This window comes from Hemicordylus capensis, chromosome 5 (assembly GCF_027244095.1).
Source record: "Hemicordylus capensis ecotype Gifberg chromosome 5, rHemCap1.1.pri, whole genome shotgun sequence".
Classification (NCBI taxonomy): domain Eukaryota; kingdom Metazoa; phylum Chordata; class Lepidosauria; order Squamata; family Cordylidae; genus Hemicordylus; species Hemicordylus capensis.
In genome coordinates, this window is record NC_069661.1 from 60,938,632 (window position 1) to 60,960,374 (window position 21,743).

The 21,743-nt window shown below is 42.1% G+C and overlaps 1 protein-coding gene across 1 annotated transcript; it reads left to right on the plus strand.

The window, feature by feature from the left end:
- The first annotated feature begins 3,348 nt into the window (after positions 1 to 3,348).
- REELD1 (reeler domain containing 1) lies at positions 3,349 to 20,967 on the plus strand. Its single transcript, XM_053251997.1, has 7 exons — positions 3,349 to 3,432; positions 6,980 to 7,199; positions 9,150 to 9,372; positions 11,194 to 11,366; positions 12,899 to 13,208; positions 14,983 to 15,046; positions 19,965 to 20,967. Exons 1-7 carry the CDS (start codon positions 3,421 to 3,423, stop codon positions 20,598 to 20,600), a joined length of 1,638 nt encoding a protein of 545 aa, XP_053107972.1. The 5' UTR covers positions 3,349 to 3,420; the 3' UTR covers positions 20,601 to 20,967.
- Positions 20,968 to 21,743: the final 776 nt, after the last annotated feature.

Consider the following 21,743-nt stretch of genomic DNA (forward strand, 5'->3'; position numbering starts at 1 on the left):
GTGAACGCAATGTTGACACATCTCAAGTACCAAAAGGCTTTTAATACAAGGTGGGAATAGCAACATGAAGAGGAGGAATTAACGGTGGTTAACCTATCCACATTAAACATTTCACATGACTACACAGTATGCAAATATGCCACAATTTTATAGCGTGTGCTTCATATATAAATATATTTTTGACAAAGGCTTTAAAAAGCCTACTAAAATACCAATCACAAGGTTGGACTTCTAGTAAAGACTTAAAAAAATAAAAATGGATGCTTGCAAGTTCACCATGCAATGTTTGTTATTCCACCTCATAATCTCTTAACATGGTTTTTAGGATTAGCTAATCTAGTTTATGTCTAAAAAGCTGCTGTAATTTAGTTGTAGAATTTTCCCCCAAAGTAGGTAGAAACCACAATCGCCTGCAGTTTACTTCTGTCACAACTATAAAGGACAGGTTTATTTAAGAGCCCTGTGCTCAACACGTAGTTGCTGTTCAGACAAGTCAGTAGCTGGGGATTTGCATTCCCTTGTGCACTATGAATAGGAAAGCATAGCCCCAGCCCCAGCCAGTAGTATGAATGGGGGCTGCATCAGATGTGCTATAGCTAGATGATTGCAATGAGGATGCACATCTAGATTCGTGTTGAATCTACACAGTTCCTGGTTCAGATAGGCTAATCAGTTTAGTAACAGGGATACGGATTTCTTTATTAGTTCAGAAGAAAGAATTGAGTGAAATAGACTTAATCTTATCCAAAATATTCTGAGGTTACAGAATCAGGCCCAGGGCCTATCTAGTACAGCATCCTGTTTCATTCACACAGTGGGCTGCAAGATGCCTCTGTGAAGCCCACAGGCAAGAGCTGACGGTGTGCCTCTCTCCTGCTGTTGCTGCCCTGCAATTGGTAATTTTGACTACATTTTTGCTATCTATATGAAGGCCTTTTGGCCCTACAGAAAAAAGAGGGTGGTAACAGAGGAAAATTAAATGCACTAAAACTTACATACTGAGATCTTTCAAACAACAAAAAATGTAGAGGGAAGTGAATCTTTCTGCTCTCAGCAGCCTGTCTAGAATAATAAAGCATTGTACAGTAGTTTCTTTTAAATATTAGGCTTATTTTGACTTTGAATAGCCAACTAAAAGTATCTTAACTGGTACAATACTGGAATGTCTGCTTAAGGCTAAATGAGCAGATGTATGGCAACTGCTTTCTCATGGCCAAACTGGATCCAAATAAGTTTCATCTGTGGGTAAGAAAGTGATACTGGCCAATGCTGCAGAAACAGGATTTCCATACAGAACATGAACTTGAAGCACAAATATCTAAAATCCAGGTATGTTTATGGTTACTAGAAGCAGAATTTGATTCCCAATCACCTTCTCATTTGACTTTCCTAAAAGAAATTAATGGAGAAGGAAAACAGCAATATTCTAGCCCTCAAAAGCATATCTAGAGCAAAAATACCAGCCTCTGATTACTGCTGGGAACCACTAACAGTCTTCTCCAGCTTTGAAGTACCACAGTACTTCTAATTGGTTTGATTGCAATGCCCTGGTTTTTTTTTTTTCACCAGAAAATGCTCAGGGAAAGCTGGAAACTTTGGGGGAGGGTATTTTTAGAAGAAATTATGAATAAAGAAACTTGCCAGTGACCTGTGCATACGAATACATTGTGACCCAAAGGGCATGTGCTGGCCTGACAGGCTCGCAGGTGCAGCTGCTGCAGTGCCTCTCCTTTTCCTCCCAGCGGCCAGTGCCGCTGCTTGGGGAGTGAGCTCTAGAGATTCAGCCTCCAAGAGAGTCAGTGGCAGTCTGCTCCCACCCCCCTCACAGGGATAGCCTGGCTCTTCTGAGTGCCTCATAGCGCTTGTGAGTGCAGTGTGTCATGCGGCTGAGTGACACATGCTGACGTGGCTCCCAAGTATGATGAGTGCGCGCACACAGTGCAGGTGTGGTGTGTGCTGAATGGCTGGCCAAGGGGAAACTGCTGTCTGCTCCATGGCAGTTTTTCTTGCCCGGCCCCTCTTGCCGTGCACTCTCCAAGCCAACCTTGGCTTGGGTTGGCTTGGAGGATGAGATAGGGCGGCCAAGCTATTGCGTGAGTCACACCAGTGCAATCCGCTGTCCGGCATAACCTGGGTGGGCCGTGGCAGTCCACCATATCTCCACTGCTGCTCCTCAACACAAGTAGTCGAATTTGGGGGTCTGCAGGGACCGGACTTCTGCCCAGAAGTCCAATCCAAAGTGTGTCTGCAGTACTGGGGTGGCGGTGGTGACACACGGCCGGGCCTTTGCAGTGATGCAAAAACTGGAGCTCCTTCCCTAGCAAACATTACCTTGCTATTATTCTTATTGGCTTTTGGATGCATGGCCAAGGTGGTTCTTTGGAGTTGCCCTGGGTATGTGCTTTTCTTGTTTCTGTTGTCTGATAAAATGTTGCTGCTTATTAGTATTAATAGGGTGTGTGTGTATTTTGTAAATAAATTGGTACATGTTAATATGTCTTAGCTGCATTGGAGATTTTTGGTTAAAAACAGTGGGTTAGAAAATCTTATTGAAAACAGATAACATTTAAATAATTAAGCAAGCATTACACTTTAGTGAGCCTGCAAATATGGCATAAACAAACTTTATACAACTTGTGCTCCAGTGATCTGAACACCTGTTCTGAAGCTTCAGCTAATACTTGCTGCCTTTCTTCATGCTAGGAATGAGATTTTCTGGGTGTTACCTATATTCTTGGATAGAACCAATTATATCAGTCAAATTGCAAATGGAGGATTTAAGCATTGGATGGCAATCTTGCCCCTTTATATTACCGAATTTTGTTCTTCTGTTGGAAATAAAATAAACAATATTTGAAGAGAGTTGAGTAGACTTGTGTTTTGATTATCTCTTCCCCCAAACAAACTACTATTTGTATGCTCTATAGCATGTTGTTCCCATATAAACCTGAGAAATAAACTACCCCAGACGTGTCCTCCAGTGTGCAAAGAAAGCTGTATCTTTGTTCTACAAATGTCAGTGGGAAGTGAGGGGGAGATGAGACCTTCGTTTACTTGAGCTTTCCTAACAAAAGTTTTAGATGATTCTCCTCGGCACTTTTCTTTTTGTGGCTGCAGTCAATCCTATGTTCATTTAGGAGTCAGTCCCATAGATTTTGGTGTGGTTTGCTCCCTAACACCCTAATGTTTTTGTTTCAATGCACAAATTTTCTGTGGTGTTTGTTCTTAAGTGGATGAGTAGAGTGTGAAGAAAACTAACATGATTAAAACTGGATTTGAGATCTGACAGAGTTCCTGTAGGTATTAAGTATTAGCAGTAACAGCTGTTGCACTTCCCATTAGTAGAGAGGATAAAGAACTTTTTCTTTAAAGCATGTTTGCCTGACAGACTGAAGGAGAAAAGTGCTGAGCATATGGAGTATGTGTCCCAAGGTAAGTGACTGGCCATGTTGCCAAAAGAAAACTTCACATGCAACAGAGGTAGCTGATATCAAAAGATTATTTAAGTCTAAAACGAAATTGGGAGATGGAGGAGGCAGGGACTAGACCCTAGAGCACTTCAGAGGTAAATACTTACATGGTGTTTGTAAGTATTTAACTTCTGGGAAAAACACTTTTTATCAGAGATAGCCTTGGAAGATGGATGTCTCTGTCATTTGATCCCTCTACTAACTGGAGGCTGGGATCTTCTGAAGGGATTTTCTGGTGCCTTGCATTCTTTTCAGCACGAAGGGCTGCAGAAATCCTTTTAGAAAATAAGGCTGTACTAAATATTAGACTTTCCCCATCTACTTCTGCTTAAGGCAGTTTAATATTTAATGGCATTTGATCAGGCAAATTTAGTGGTGGTAGGAATGTCTGTGTAAGCTGGATTTCACTGGGTACATAGCCACATTCTTCTGTATAAGGTTAAGGAGTTGTAAGATGGTATAATTCACATGCCAAATAGCAGGGATTGTCTGGAGATGTATGATACAGATGGCTATAATAGTCACAGCTAACCTTTTAATGGAAAACTGGTGCTGCTGATATGCGGCTGTAAGGGGAAAGAAGAGGTGATATGCAATTGTTTGTAAGGGAAAAGAGGTGACAGGAGGAGAGTTGTGTGACGGATATAAAGCCAGTGTGGAAATGTTAATGGCTTTTCTCCTGTGTGTTTGGATAAAAGTAGATTGCAGCAATCTTAATTCACCTGCCGAAAAGTTTATTTTTTAAAAATGTGTAAATAATTGATGGATATTTTTTGTGTGTGAAACCTGGCAAAGTTCATTGTCTGCTTGCAGAGCCAATTTGATGCTGGTGTGTATTAACAGGCATTAACAGTTCTAGCACTGTACCCCAATGTCAGGGGAGGAGGGTCTGCCCCACCTGGATCCCTGCTCCCACAAAATGCCCAGGCAGTGTGCTGCACCAGAGCTGAGCTCCAGCTCCAAACAAACGCAGAGTGCTACTCAGGTCATCCCTCCCAATGGTCCTGCTCAGAAGTGGGAGGCCAGCTTAGGGGCCGCCTCTAGATCAGGACTGGCCGAAAGATCCAGGAAGGGGCTGGTTCAACAGCTCCCTTTGTGAGCTCAGGCTACCAGCTGCCTTGCCACCTTGCCTGACCCAGGTATAGACACACCAGAGGGCTAACCACTAAACCTAGACTTGGTTGAGAACAGGCTCTCTGGCTACATGGCACAGCTCTATAGCGGTCTACAGTCTTGGGACATAGCTTCCAGTCTGCCATTAAGCAAATACTTTCAAAGCCTTTCTGTCAACGCAAAAAATCTTCAGGACACGTTCCCTTTCCCAATCTTCCAACAGTGCTTTTTGCTTCCCCACCTAAGTCAGTGGTGATGTGAGCTCAGCTGAGGTGTGGGAGTACTCCAAGGCAAGCTGTAAGGTAGCCAGCGTGGTATAGTGGTTAGAGTGCTGGACTAGGACCGGGGAGACCCGAGTTCAAATCCCCATTCAGCCATGAAACTAGCTGGGTGACTCTGGGCCAGTCACTTCTCTCTCAGCCTAACCTACTTCACAGGGTTGACAGAGAAACTCAAGTATGTAGTACACCGCTCTGGGCTCCTTGGAGGAAGAGCGGGATATAAATATAATAATAATAATAATAATAAAAATGAAATTTAAGCGAGGATCACAAAATAGGGAGTTCCATTGGAGTGAGTTGGTTTTATTGTTCAATTTTTATGCCGACTTTCATAAAACATCTTAAGGCGGTTTACAAAAGTTTTAAAATACAATAAAACTCCATAAAAATCACATTTAAAACTTTAAAATCAGTTAACAGCAAAACCCATAACACACTGGAAAACAACCATTAAAAAGTCAAACAAGCAGGAAAGCTGAGAGACCCTGTTAGCACCTAAGGGGTAAAAGCCTGAACAAATAAAAAGGTTTGTTTGTTTGTTTGTTTTTAAAGCGGTGACAGAGCAGACATTTTCACAAGACTAGATTAGAACTATGACTCTGTCAACTAATTGTCCTTGTGCCCTGCCATTTGGACAAGACTGTCTCCCAGCGTGTTTTACAAGTAAAACCAGTACAAAAATACAGTGGGCAGGATCCAGGTTAAGATCCAGCCTAGTATCGATTGGGGATATGTTAGGGTAGGGTGCAGGGACAGTCTTTTCTGGTCCTCAGCGGTTGTTGATTCCAACGGGTGAGTCCAGGTTCTAGGCTCTGACTTGGGAGAGAGAGAAGGCGGCAGCAGCAGCAGCAGATGAACTCAGACTTATGGTAAAACTGCCAGCCCCCCTGTTGATCTGCAGAGCCTTCTGGTCCCTCCATGACAGGTGCTGGCCTAGTGTAGGTTCCAGGATCTTTCTTCTAGAGGAGCTGCAGGTGGGGGCTGACGAATGGCAACCCTGCTAGCCACAGAAGCAGCCCTTCTGTTGACTGGCTAGCACAGTTGCACAGTACTGAATGTTCCACCTTTAACAATGCCTGTAAAAAGAATGTTGTAAAAACAAAATGGCAGCAGCATGGTAGGATAGGTGTGTCACTTCTTGCGGGTGATATCCTGAGTCCCAGCCAGTAGGCAGATAGGTATTTGGCATATGGACTCCATGGGTCATGTTGGGCAATTTTTAGAAAAGCAGGATAAAATTTGAATGGTGTTTGCAACGCTCATGCAACCACATCCTACTTACTACTACACTACAAATATTTATATACTGCTTTTAAACAAAAGTTTCCAAAGCAGTTTACATAGAGAAATAAATAAAGAAGGCAGCTCCCCAAAGGGCTCACAATCTAAAAAAAACACACACATAAGATAGACACTGGCAACAGCTACTAAGCTGGGGATGGATAGGGCCAGTTGCTCCCCTACTTTTAAATAAAAAGAGAACCACCACTTTAAAAAGGTGCCTCTTTGCCTAGTTAGCAGGGGCTTCCCACTGTCAACTCACCATAGCAATGACTGTACAATCTTCCAGCTGTTCAATATGTGGTTTGAATTCTGGGGGAAATTGGACTTCTGCAATGGATGAGTTAGCTGGGGCAATGTTTTCTGAATTGTGCCCCCAAACTGAGTAGTCACTCTCTAGGCCCTGTGTAAGAAACCTTGTCTGGAAAAGGTCCCTCGGATTTTCTGCTGTTGTTTCCCTACGGCCAGCTCACCTCTTGCAGCATAGCCCATGTCAGAGAGTCCTGATTGCTGCGAGCCAGAAGTGCATTGACACACGATTTAAGGTCACAACCCTTCCAGGATGGCTTTTAAAAGCAGCTCCAGAGTAAGTCAAAGCCTGCTTTGTTCTCGGAATGTTTTATTTTGTGGACTAACCAGGGCAGAGCTCCACAGATGATTAAAACCTCCATTCTAGTTGTCCAGAGCTTTTGAAAACTCTGGTTTCAACTAAATCTGGAATTCAAAAGCGTCACTAATGTAACTTCATACAGGCTGGGTTTTTTTGGTGGTGTTTTTGGAAGGTCATTACTGTGCTTTTAGTCTGATGGCCTAATGTCTTTTTTTTCCTGGCAGGTAGAGGATGAGATGAAAGTCCAGGGACTTTTTACTTTATGGGCATTTACAATCTTGTGCTTGATTTCATACACTGCTGCATTTTCCCATGGTGCCAGTCTATCGGCATGTACCGACATGAGACCCAAACATATCAGAGCTCACCTTCAGAATCCACAAAATAACTATATTACCATCCACACCAATATGTCCTCCTTTTTCCCAGGTGAAAGGGTACCAGGTAAGGACAAGCAACTAACCAAAATGGGGAAAACCAGTTTACTACAAACTTCATGGACAAGTTTTTACGCTTCTACATTATTTCTGTTCTGTGGAAGACAAGCTGCACTTGTCAAAGTCTCACTTGCTTTCCAAATGTAGAAGGGCAGAATTAATTGAACTGAATGTGGGGGAAACTGCTAAGCAGATGTAACTGCAAGAGGAAATTTGCAACACAAATTGAGGTAGTTAGGGCAACTTTACAAAAATAAATACAGTACTTATGTGAGATATGCCTAGCACTGAGGAGTATGTTGAGAACATACTCCTCGGGAGAGGAGTATCTGGGAGAGGAGAGCTGGTCTTGTGGCAGCAAGCATGACTTGTCCCCATAGCTAAGCAGGGTCTGCCCTGGTTGCATCTGAATGGGAGTCTTGATGTGTGAGCACTGCAAGATATTCCCCTCAGGGGATGAAGCCGCTGTGGGAAGAGCAGAAGGTTTCAAGTTCCCTCCCTGGCTTCTCCTAGATAGGACAAGATTTTTATTTTTTATTTAATAGGACAAGGTTTTTTTTTACTGAACCAACAAACTACCGAAGCATACAGTACGTTTCCAAAGCACAATTATATACAAAGTGGTTGTTTGTACATGATATATCTACAAAGATTTACACACAAGGATTTGGAAACCCACAAGGTTATGAGGTATATGCAGGTAGTACTGTAACTCGGGGGTGGGGGATCACAAGATAGGGCTGAGAGAGATTCCTGCCTGCAACCTTGGAGAAGCCGCTGCCAGTCTGTGAAGACAATACTGAGCTAAATAGACCAATGGTCTGACTCAGTATATGGCAGTTTCCTGTGTTCCTAACATATATTGCAATATTTGCTTATAAAATGTATGTGAATAGTATTAATCTGTATTAGGCTTCTAAAATGTAGTCTCATACATAGTTAAGTGTATGAAATCCTCATTAAAGTGCAATGCAGTCATGCTTAAGTATATTATAGGAGAAGCTTGCATGTAGCATTGCTTGCAATAAAATACCAGGGTTTTTTTACACACAGTTCCTGGATCACCGCCAGTTACACACTCTTGCTTGCCAAAGGATCTGACTTGGCCTTCTACTACGGAATCTCAATTGCATGCTTTCTCTAACAACAAACAGAGCAAGGCTGGGCAATCTTATGGTCCCCCATTAATGCCTGGTGGCCTGGTTATGTCATCCTAATATTAATGTAAACAAGCTGGATTCACACATTATGTTCAGCATACATATAATTTGTGTACAGTGTGCGCATGTACAGATCTCATGCACAATTACTCAACCATTATTCAATGGAACACTGCCTATCTCTACCCTGCATTTCCATGGACCTAGGTTCACTTCTAAAATGAACACTTGTACACATCTATCATGTAAAGAATGAATGGGACTTCAGTCACAATCCTATACACTCCCATCCCAAAAGGTGGGAAAGAAAAAAAGAGCCCTGGGGGAAACCCAGACCAGATGAACCCCACCAGCCATTTCCTCACCAACCACAACAGCACCACCAAAACACACCAGTCATCCATGGGATAGTATGCCAATGATAACCTCATGGTGGCCAGGCAAGGAAGGAGCTAATCTCTGCTCACACTGACGAGCATATGCCTCATGACGACATGACTGCAAATCTAACATGCCAGACTCAGGGACACCACAGTGCCCTTGATTTCACCAGGCACTATGGTGCAAGCACCAAAAGACCAGAGCCAGACTGCTGCCAACAATGGTTTGAACTCTGAATCGCCGTATACCACACACACACACAGGCGCTGCAAATAACCGTCTTTGGACTGCACAACACAAAGGGAGAAACAGGAGCCACATTTTCCATAACAGAACATACTGTAATTTCAAAACACAAACGTTAAACATTATGTTGAAAGGATTATGTTCATATGTGACTTCCTTTTTGTCTCCAGTCACAGTGAGGAGCACACGTGATTTCATGGGCTTTATGCTTCAGGCTCGCAGGGTATCAAACGATCAAATTGCCGGCACTTTTGTTTACGTTCCTCCTGGCTCAAAACTGCTGACTTGTTTTGAAGATGACGATACTGTCACCCACTCAGACAAGTCACTGAAGAGAAATCTGTCCTTTGTCTGGAAGGCACCAGATCAGCCTATTGGAGACATCCGGTTCTTGTAAGAATGTCTTAATCATTAGCCATCACTGATGTATTTCTGAGGATTGCTTCTAGTGGGACAACCTGTGGCAGATCTTTACATGGCTCTTTGCATTGTTCATTGAGAGGTATGGGTGGGGTGTGGCTTCTGGATGCAGAAACCACTGGGCCGAAGGCTTTTCTTTGTAATACTGTCTATTGACCTGAACATTTGTAAAGGGATCTTTACATTAGTTCCTGATTAACTGAATGTGGATCCCTATCAGTGTTCATTAACTATGCAACCCAATGGCAAGACTGGTTAGTGGAAATCTCTCTGTTTTGACATGTGTCTGTTGTACTGTTGTTGAATATATATGGCATAAAGTTGGTCCAAGGAAGGCTTCGGGTTGGATGAATTGGGTTTTGCCGATGTTGGTTGTGCAAATATATCTTAAGTCTTCAACATGCAGTTAGTGTTACTTCTCTGGTCCTCCCTGGTCACTCCCATCAATTTTGGGGGGGATTGGATCACATCATGAATAATGTTAGTTTGATAGGATTCAGAGATTCTTGCCACAGACATACTCCCATAGAGCATATCATGTGAACTCAGGTTTTTAAAAAAAAACTAATCTCCAGTTGGCAATGCACCAGCATGACATGGTAGCTAAGATCCATAATCAGCAGGCGTGTGGGGGGATGCACAGGGACAGTGCGCTGTTATTTCTCGGCTTCTCTGGCTGTTGGGGTGGGCATGGCCATGGGGGCTGTCGTGCAGAGTGCCTGCACTTCTGAATTTGCAACTACATCACTGGTAATCAGGCTCTGAAGTTGACTTGACCATGTCAGTTCCATGTTGGGCTGGCATGTTGCCAACCAGAGATCAGTGAAAAATCTTGAGTTCACACGACATGTTCCTTGGGAGCGTGCACAGGATGAAAATCTCTGATTCGTGTCAAACTAAAATTGGATTCATCATGTGAGTCACTAGCTTTATTTTTCTGGTTGTGCTTTTAATAACTGCATGATAGACATTCAGCAGATGATGCTTTTCCCAGCATGGGAAAATTAAGTGTGAATCAGGGTTCAGAATGGGTGGGAGAGATAAGCTTAATTTATTCAATTTTTGTTTGACATTTAGTTGTTAAAAGCACAGGAACCCTGCAGTCCCTACTAGCCCTAAGAAGGTTAGTAATCCGGTGCTGAATAGAAACTATATGGAGGATTTTTAAAAAGGCAAACTATAGCGGTTTGATAGTCTACTGCAGACATTCTCATGCTTTCAGTAGCCTAGGATGAGAGTTCAGTGACTTTTACTTATTTCTATGTATAGTTAGATAAAATGCAACCTGTTTTTTAAACAAGTCATATTGCTTAACACAATGAGCATTAGACGTGTGGAAAAATATAGCTCAGACTCAACTACGAATTAAATTGAAAACACATACCCCCCCCCCCCCACAATTAAAAATTAGCTGAATATTCAATTATTCCTTTTCCATGACTATAGTGTGTAGATCTAAACCAGAGCTTTTCAAACGGAGCTATTTTGTCAAAAGCAAGATTAATTTTTTAAAAACGGATTAAATTAAGGGAGCACAGCCCAAATTGTGTTTTGATTAGTTCTAACTGCAAGTGACTTTACTTACAGCCCTTTCACTCCTTTTGCTGGTTTCAGCTGGTAGTTTGTTGTCATTTCAATGTAAAAAGTGTTATGGGCGAATCCTTTAATGTCCTTTGCACTAATTCTGTTTGTAGATTTTTAAAAATTCCCTTTGATTTACCAAATGTTCTGATGATTTATTAATGGTGGGTATAGAATGACTAAACCCTTGCTTCAAATACTTTTTCAAAACAGTTTATCAGTAGTCCAGTCATACTTTGTTTACTGGGCAAGGATTGAATCTTCCACTGTGTCTCAACAAATGCAAAACAGAACTACTGCTGACGGTAGCGTCGTTTCCAGTGCTATAAAACCAACACCTCTTCAGGGGCCTCCTGTTCCAAAACAAGCATTTACTGCAGGCAAAGGTAGGTCTGCCTCTGACACTTCAGTTCCTGAAAGACATGTCTATAAGTTTGTACATATTTTCCACATTTCTGTTACATCTTATCTAGCATGAGTCAGGGGCGCAGCAAGGTTGGAGTGGGCCTGAGACAAAAAATGAGGAGTGCCCCATTCCCTCCCCACCTTTTCCTTCAGAGAGGTGCAAGAGAGAAAGCAAAGGGCAAGCTGTCAGCCAGGCAGTGGCTGCCCTTCCTCAAGGGCCCAGGGACATTTTTCGCCGCCCCCCCCCCCCTTCAACTGTAGCTATGCCCCTGACATGAGTTAAATTAGCCACAAGTCTCCCAAGATTAGATCAGATTCTAAACTCATTGGTTGGGAAATCTATCCAGCTGATTTCAGTGGCTGACATCCTGAATAAATGGGACCAAAGAAAGTCCCATTGAAACTAAGAGGACAAGTTAGGCATGCCTTTCAATGGGACTTCCTTGAATTAATTTAGTCAGGGTGTCAGCCAGTGGATCCATTGTCCAAGGAAATAATGTCTTAGGATTCAATTAACATTCCACTGTAAAATGAACAGATGCTTACAAAGCTAGGGTTGTGGCTTTTGCTTTTAATTCTGGGCAACACAGAGCTTTGTTTTGGATCTGTTTCAAGTACTAAACATGGATCTTCCCCACTCCTGGTTCACTTGCCTAGAGTGAAACACATGGACTCCTAAAGACTTCTGGATCTCATGCACCTCACTGTGAATATATCTAAGAGTTGAGTCCTACTTAGGTCCTTAGAACATTTCATTGGTAGAGGGAAAAGAAGGGCAAGGACCTTGTGCTTTTCTTTCTCCCTGCCTTTTTATAATGTTCACCCAGCCCTTGGTTGATTTAGTAGCAGTTAATTCATTTCAGCTTTGAGGACTACCTAGAGAATGTAATATGGCCAATTAACCTGGTTATTTGTGAAGTTATTTGCCATGATGTTTCAATACCATTATATCCTACTTGTGAGCTTCTTGAGGCATCTAGTTACCTACTTTTGGAAATAGAATAATAGGTACCTTTGTCTAATCCAACAGTTTGTATGTCTTCCTAACAAACAGGCTGGAAGGCTTTATTTATTTAAATATTTATATTCTGCTTTTCTGTCCCACAAAACAAAATGGGAACCCCAAGGCAGCTTGCAATAGTAATTTAAATTAGAAAATGACATTTAAAAAAACTAAATCGTGAACAGTAGCAGAAACACGGCCATTGTGAAAGAACTGACTTAGAAATGCATAAGACATTGCAAGGAGACAACCTCAACTAGTCAGTATGCCAAAGCACACTGAAATAGATTGGTCTCAACCAAGCATCAAAACAACAACTGAGAGGGGCCAAATAGAGAGAGAGCTTCCCCAGCATAGGAAGCTTTATCATCTGAATGTCAGAATTTAGAAGTCCTGTCTTGTGTACCCACTGCTAGCTGTACTTCTGACAGCAGTAGGACATGGGGCACAGTCTCCTTTGAAAATCTCCGTATTTTATTTTCAACATTTTGCTTTGTTTCCCCCCTTAAGTTTCTGCTCCCTACGCCATCTTAACTCAGTTTGCAAAATTGACACCAACAAGCCTGACTCAGATTACAGCCACACATGTTTTGGATCCGACATATAGTGGACAACAAATCTCTGAGCTTCCTGACAATGGAAATCATCTCTCTGAATCCTTTGTTGACTCCAACAGTTCACGGGCCATCAATCAAAATGGAGAAAGGCAAGCTAATGGGAGTGGCACAGGCAATGATCTCACACTGGAGTCCTCACTTCAGTCCCAGGACTTCAGTTTCATAGCAGCCCAAGACTCCACCAGCCGCAGCACATACAATAGGTACTGTGTGGACATAGAATGTTGTACTGCTGTAGGTTCAGTTCCTTCACTCAGGTTTAGGAGTAATGGATTTACCAAACATGACATGGTTCTAAAACATTCTATGCACTACATCTTGAATGCAATCCCTCACACAAGTTCGTGCTCCTTGTAAAGTATGCAAATACTCCAGTTAATTATACTAGCAGAGTAACACTTTTGCAGCACAGAGCTTTCAACACTCACAGAACTGGCCCAGCCTAGTTCTATGGGGTGGGGTGGGGGGTGGGTTGTTTTTTAGTCAGAGGCTTGTAAAGCACAACATGAGAGAGCGTCTCTTGTCATAATCCTTGCTGCCTGTTACAATTTTCTGCAGAGGTCCGGTTATGGTTGCCACCGGCTCGTTTGGTGGCGACCCAGGACTGGGCTTTCTCTGTGGCTGCCCCAGGGCTTTGGAATAAGCTTCCTGCTGAAATAAGAGCATCTCCTTCTCTGTTTGTCTTCAGGAAGAACCTCAAGACCCTCCTGTTCTCTCAGGCTTTTAATTAGAATTAATTTTAATAATTTTAAAAACTCGTTTTAATAATTTTATTGTTTTTATTGTCATGTATTTTAATTTGTAACTCTTAAATATTTTAAATTTTGTAGACCGCCTAGAAATAGACATATCAGGCGGTATAAAAATATGATAAATAAATAAAATATCCATTACCTGTAGGCAACTTGAAATTGCATCCATGTGGCAGCACTTCTACATGATGAGATGTTCAAGTATGGCAGGTCACCAAACAGCCACTGCCATGCAGTTTGTCTCCACATCCCTGCATAACATCCCTGTCAATGGTTTTTGGCTTCAGAGCAAAACACATGTATGCAATTTCAAGTGGCCCAATTCATGTGAAGCAGGCCTAATTCTGTGAGGCATACAACTAGTAAAGAAAGAGGAAAGTGGAGTTCATACCTGTGATCTGCATCATCTTTTAGTGTACACATAAACGATGGGAATGACTCATTCACTTAAAATTTAACTTTTGCTTAGGTGTTATGAACAGCCACTCCTAGCAGTGTCCTTAAATGAATAAATGTCCCTTAAAAAAAAAGTTGGGCATACCTCATATTCATAGAAATGAGTGAGGTGTGAAGCCTTCATTCACTAACTAATACACAAGGGTGATAAATTGCTAGGTACTTCCACGTGAATGAAACCAATGAAAGTTGGCAACTATGACAAAGATACTCTGTTGTAAAAATCTGAAAAGAGGCCCATGTACAGCCAAACCGCTCAAAAACTAAAATAACCAAAAGCACCCTGATTAATGAAAAGTTGATGGAGGATATTTGTATGTCTCAAACATTGAACTGAGAAATTAAAAGTGTACCTTCTACATCACTGATACTTTTACATCAAGATATTTCTACGTCACTGAAAATTTTCAGATTTGTATTCATGTAGCCCAAGACATGCCGATTATTAGAAAGTACTGAAAAGGGGACATATTTTTATCTGACAGCCAAAACTCAGGACATGAAGTTGACTAATATATGGGGATGTTAGGATACTTCCATGTGACTGAGAATGGAGGGCCCAGAGAAAGTAAAGATGCAAATAGAGAAAAATTTCTGAAGGCTGTGAGAACCTGCTTCTCACCTTCAGTTGGTCCTTTGCACATTTGAATTGGCTTTCGGGGAATTTTCAGTGGCAACCAGGAATGTATATCTACACTTGCAAAATGCAAATGTACTCATATGAAATATAAATAACTTACATTTTCCTCCCCCTCCCCCAATATTTTAGGACCAAAAATACTTCAAGTATTCCTGAATCACTGCTGTGTTCAAAATGTAAGCAAGACATGGAGGTAAGTACTTGGGGGACGGGGTGGAGATACAGTTTGATTTGACAGCACATGGCAACTTGGCTGCAACAATAACATGTCTTCTGCATATGTTAGAAGTCTGATCTGATAACGTTAAAAATCTGCATCGATTTAAACAGGTACTGTGCTGTAGGCTCAGGAAGGTTTCTGGTATTTTACGGTATCTAAAATAACTCAATACATAGCTAAAACTCACATAAAGTCCCTTTTGGCTAAAATGACAACCACTCATCAAGGCCGAATCCAGATTAAAGTGCCTCACAGGCTTACTATTGCTTCTTTATTTTGAGTGTAATGGTTATGTTCAGAAAGAACCACAAGCATCTAATCTGGGGTGCAAAACTAACATCACTAAACCCACGTCCTGATTCAATTTGTATCTCTACACTGTAACAGTACAACAAAGTTTCACCCTGTTCTGTTTACAACTATCTTCATGGAGGAGAAATTGTACTTGGAAGAATCCTGAGTATAATTTGGGGAAAGGCACAGTAGCTGACCCCATGTTCCAGAGGTGCTGAAGAGACCTTTTGGGGGATGGGCTGCTCTGTGCTCGGTGGTATGGCACCAGAAAAAAATTCAGGGGCAAAGAACATTTATGTATGAGCAAGTTGTGTTCCAATATTCGATTTCTGAGACAGAAATGGGGCCGGAAGGGAGGGAAGCAAGTCACTTTGCTTGTTTACAGAATATCCCGTTAAAGGCTGCTGTGTTGGACCCAGGGTAGCAACCCTTTCAGCAGGGGCGTAGCTAGGGAAGAGGGGCCCTGTGCAAATCCCTCCTTCTAGTGCCCCCCCCCAAGTAAGGGAGATAATTAAGAAAATAGGGAGGGATGGAGCTGGAGGGCCCTCAGGAGTTGGTGGCCCATGTTCTTTGAACCCTTTTGCTCAGTTATAGCTACGCCCCTGCCTTTGAGCTGCACAGAAGTTTTTACTTGCTTCTTGAAAGTTTGCCCCCTTGCCTATCAAGACATTCTTCTGTCTTTTTGGAATCATGTCTGAAATATCTGGCATACAAAAACCTGCATTTTACGTCATTTAATATCTCTTGGTAAGCATAGATTGCCCAAACCGGCGTGCTTAAGTGTGACCCGGTTAGCTTTAAGAGTGGTCTCATGCTGGAGTGGCGAAAAACCCTGTCCCTACACTAGGCTGTCTTCAGACATTAGGCATGGTGTAGGTTGCAGAGCCAATATGAACTGAAGGATGTAGGTATGGTGACTCCCTCCTTCTTCTGAAGTAACTGAAATGAGTATAAACCTAAAATCTGATCTCATAAGAAACCACTCTGACCATGCGAAAAATACTTAAGTGAGTATAAGGCTGTGATATTCTTGATGATGAGACTTCTTATAGAAGGATTGGAAGTCAATATTTGACCTTTCAGCTAGTGGAAAAAAACCTAGTTTATCTGCCTTACTTCAGTAGGCACGAGTAAGTGCTGTTCTAACTTATTCCAGTTAGATGGCAGCAGATGCCCTAAAATCCCGCTGAAGTTAACAGAAACTCTGAATAAGAGCCCCACAGGGTTTGCAGTACTTGCCTAATACAATCATCCAAAGCTATTGAGTTTTAAATTTGCCTCTGAAGCCAATTTCTCCAGGGGTGTTGTACAGACAAGAGACAGCTGGCTGTTGGCTGCAGCAAACTCTTCATAAACACTGACCTCCACCAACTGCTAAGGTCTGCACTGGAGGAGGATAAACCTCTTTTCTTCCTGTTTGTTGCTGGGCAGTAGACCAAATGCTAGCATCCTCTTTCCGCTACAGCTGCTCCCAATATTAGTAGCACTGCTGCTACTATCACTAAACATTTACTTGCGCTCACAAACATTGACCCTGTGCTGAACATAAAAGTGATACAGATCCTGCCCAGAGAACTTCCAGTTCACATGTAAGAGAGAAGGCAAGAATGTGGGATGCTATAAGGATAGTCAAATGGCAATGGAGGAAAAGTAGGGTGCATATTTCAAAGTCAGGTTGTACTACAAAGGTGGCACCCATTGTAACCCCCTTTTCCTGTTGTTATTACTGCTCTCCATGCTGAGATTCAAGCTGTTTCTATGCATAACAGAAGGCCTTCATTTTTAGAGCAATAAATACATTCTTGTTACCCCTTTATTGCATGCAGGCCAGTTATTTTACCTCCAAGTTGCATTTCTGCTGTGTAGAATGTTTCTTTTCTCAGCACCTCTTAGCTGTATATGGTACCTAGGAAAATAGAATTCTTCCCCCAGATAGTACACCCATGGCTGCTGCAATTGCTGTACAGAACATGGATGCACAAGCGCCAAGTGTTGCAGAGAAATTACTTGCCCTCTACAAGTAATTGAACAAGAAGTGTGATATGTATTACTAACTAAACACAGAGGTCATGCACATGGGCTGTGGGAAAGGCAGGAGCTCATCTTCCCTGACAGATGAGCAGCTATCTTCTTCCCCTCTGCTGCACCACATGCTGACAGGAGCAGTGGTGCAGCGGAGGGAGATGCTGGAAGTGGGAGGACTCCCCCCAACCTGCATCCCAGGATGCCCCAGGGCATAAGGGTAGCAGCCACTCCTTTCCCCCAGCGCACTGCCAGAAATTGAAGGAAGCCGTTTAATTTGGCAGCAGTGGCCTAGATGATTGCCCTAGCCTTGGGCAATCATCTGGCACATGGGGCATGTGTGAATACCCTTACTGGCTAAGAAAACAATAAACAGACTAACAGTCAGAGAGAGGAAGAACCTCTCAGTTTGAATTTAAGTCAGCAAGTGAGGAGCAGACAAACAAACTGTGACTCCACCCCCAAACCATTACATAGATATGTTCAAATAGAAAAGCATGTCCCATACAAATAACTGAGACAATGTTTATGGGAAAATCCCAACACCAAGGTCTTCTCTTAGATATTGCCAATGGCATTTATAGTGATGAGCTTTCTCCCCACCCACCACATATTTTTGTCATCTTATATTCTTTTCTTCTTCTTCTAATGCTCTCTAGGACATACAGGAGTGCTCACTCACTGTTACTATACATTGCAAAACAAAATCAAATCTTCCTGTCTCCCACAACAATGCCCTGCCATTCTGTTTAGTGTTGCTGAGAAGACATCTTGGAATGGAAATGCGGTGGGGTTGGGAAGGTGAATTCAAAAGTTCTCCCCCACCCCCACAAGTCTGTTACAAATCGGGTAGAACTAGAAGAGGGTAGACCTATTCTAGGTTTTGGTCTAGTTTGTAATGCTTGTCCCTTACCCCTTTCCTTACCTAGTAGTTGCAGGGGAAGCATCAGGAGAGGCCCAGGTGATGATGCACCCCTTACCATCAAGCAGAATCCATGACCATCAAGAACTATGGGAAATGTAGTTCACATGGTTCCTGCTGGCCCTAGAAACTCCTGCAAGCATACATAGCAAAAGAAGAGTGTGGCAAGGGAAGAATATCAGGCAGGCTCCTAGTATGAGGAACTTGCAGTGGAGGTCTCTAGGTCCCTTGTTCTGACAACACTAGGACAGGGCTGAGCTTAAATGAATTATTTGGGGCCCAATTCAAGGAAGGCTCGAAATAATACTTTTGAGGTGCCCATTCCAAATCAAACTGTGGGACTTGGTCATCAATAATGTTGTGAATTTTATGTTTTATTAAATTTTATTAATTATTTGAAGACTCTGGGCTCCTGCTGTGCAGTATGCGAGTACACACCTGCACTTTATTTGTTTTGTAAGGGGTGAACAGCAGTATAGCTACCCTCATTGAATAGACTGGATATTTCAGTATTGTTGAATGGAAACACAACAATAATCACACAAAGCTTAAAATGCAGTTGAAGGACACACTCACTGTTCATCTTGACAGAGCCCTAGATTTGTTAGGACCCACTGTTGGTTACTGTGGAAGCCTTGAGATTAGTTAGTATATCATTTGCTTCTCCCCATCCTCACTTTCTAGATGGCTCTATCGTAGTGTGTCTTTACACTTGAAGCTAAAACCAATTATTGCTTAAATCAGCCTATAATGCAAATGTACAACTTACATTCCCTAGAAATGTAGATTTCATTTCCCTCTCATATGAATTCTATGTTTACACAATTTTTGTGTGTCAAAAATATTGTGCAAGAAACTCGTGGTGTTCAGGTGTCATGTGTAGAAAATGGTCTTAATTACCTTTTTGCATTCTAACCCTGGTTCTTTTTCTTTCCCCCTGCTGACCTTCGCATACTAATCACTTCCAGGTTTCTTTCTAACTCTCAACTGAGCAAGAGCTAACTGTACAAAACTTTTCAAGAATTTATTTATGAAGGAGAGAGAAGCGAGGTTAAACAGAATTCTCCTGTGGTGTTCTTTCCTGTGTGCTCTGACCTAATGCCCAAAGATTATAATGGTCTCACAGTAAAGAGATTGCCATCCCTGTCTATGAAGACCACTTATATCAGGAGTTCTCAAACTAGGTCCCCAGATATTGTGGGACTACAACTTCCATCATTCCCACTCACAATGACCAAAGGCCATTGTGGCTGGGAATGATGAGTGTTTTAGTCTAACAACATCTGGGGACTCCAGTTTAAGAAACCCTTGCCTATATGATGACAGCATAGTCCTGTCATTACCTCAGTGAACAAAGACACTTTTCTAAAATCAGAATTCTGCTCATTTTCAATGGTTATCCATTGAAAATAATCAATGGTATCCAGCCTGTGGTCCCTAAAAATACATGTTGATCTGTGGGTATGCAATTGTGATGAAAAGGTTGAGAAAAAGAGCCCAGTAGGCCAATGGTTATCCTTGGTTCACTATACGTTCCATGATTCCTATTTACAGTGGCTGTGGTCCATTGTTATATAACCAAAGGACAATTGTAAATCTAAAACAAGATATAATTGTCTCATGCAATGTGCATTTCATCTCTTTATTTTTAAGGAGGTTTCTGTGACACCTAATTTTGGCATAAGCCAGTTTCCACTACCCAATACAGCTTCACTTTTGGTCCAGCTTTGGAACCCACAACCACTTTCAGGCATGGAAACAATGTCAGAGCATTTTGACAATGAAGAGGATGTGGATGTCTCCCAAAGCTTATCAGCAGCTCCAAGGCAGATGGTGGAGAAACAATTAACCACACAAAAAGTTCCAGCAAACTTCCTCCCCCAGGCAGAACTTACAGCTCGTGGACAGAAGAAAGATGACAAGGAGGATATTTCTGGAAATGCACCCCTGAAGGTAACAAGAACAAAACCCAACACTGCTATCCCTGGAGAGGAAACAAGAAAGCCAGCAAGAGGGTCGCAACTTGTAGCAGCTCAACTTAGTGTTCTCCTTGGATGTTCTGCTGTCCTTGGCATGGTCCTGGCTATTGGTCTACGTTGCATCCATTCCCAGTATTGCCACAAGCGAACAGAAGTGTCCTTCAGTGAGCCAGACAACAATGTCATTGCACTCCGAGAGAGTGGGGAGATGATGCATTTCAGAAAGATACGAGAAAACAGTTTTGTCCTGGTACAGGCAGAGTACAACTGGATCAGCCCACCAAACAGTGGGAAGAAAGCTGTCATCTAGGTACCTGCTGGCCCATGTTTTTCTATTATAGGTCAGATGGTTTCATCTGTAGGCTTGTGGTAGAAATTAATTAGAACACAGAAAACTATCTTGGAGCAACTGCACATATAACCATCTAAGCAAATATATTCAGTATATGCATGTTTTGATTGCAGTTCAGATGCATCTTAACTACATTACAGATGTTATGAAATGTAGATTTTCTTAGTTTCAGAGATAATGAAAATATGATGAGACATTTTGTTTAAAGTGTTATACTTAATGCAATTAATATTGCATACCTGCTCATTAAACTGGGCTGTTGTAGCCATTACGTTTCCTTTGTTGCCTTAAGGTACAATCAGAAATAGAAATCCTTCCTCTGCAATTGAGTGTCGCCTCTGATTTCGTCTCTGCAAAAAAGTTTCTGCTCTTGCTCTTCTTTTCAGCAAAAGGAAGTCTTTACCCTTCTTCTCACTTAGGATGTGATGCCTTTCAGTTTGGTGCGTGATATTTCTCAAATCGGGAAGATGTTTGCCACTTGAGCTAACTTTCCTATTTAGAAAAACAAAACAGAGCAACGTAGCAGTGAAGAAAATTGATCCATGGGATGGAAACACTGGATGGCTGTATCGTGAATTGATCTCCAGGAAGGGAACAAAGACATAGCAGATGTCACCTTTTGGGAGAGGAACATGGCTCCTCATCAGGTGTAAATGGAGACAGAGCTTCTCTTGGCCATTTGCACCTTGACATGCCAGCATGTTTAATCCTCACAGCTGGCATTTGCTTTGTTTCTATTTCAGGTCAGTTTGATACAGCGATTGGAACAAGTGCCTATTGTAGAGCACAGCCCTCAGGTCATCTCAGGAAACCCTGACAATGGCCATTTGACAACTTTTGCAGGCTTTTTGAATTCCAAATGTCAGGAAGAACTTTCTTCTGACTAAAGGAACCCTATGGTGAGTCTGGTATCATTTTAGGGTTGAGACTGAGTAAACTTAGCAGTCATGGGATAAGGGGACAGGTTCATGTGTGGATTGGTAATTGGTTGAAGGATCAGAAACAGAGGGTAGGAATAAGTGGACATTTTTCACAATGGAAGTAAGTAAGAAGTGGGGTTTCCCAGGGATTTGTAGTGGGACCAGTGCTCTTTAACTTGTT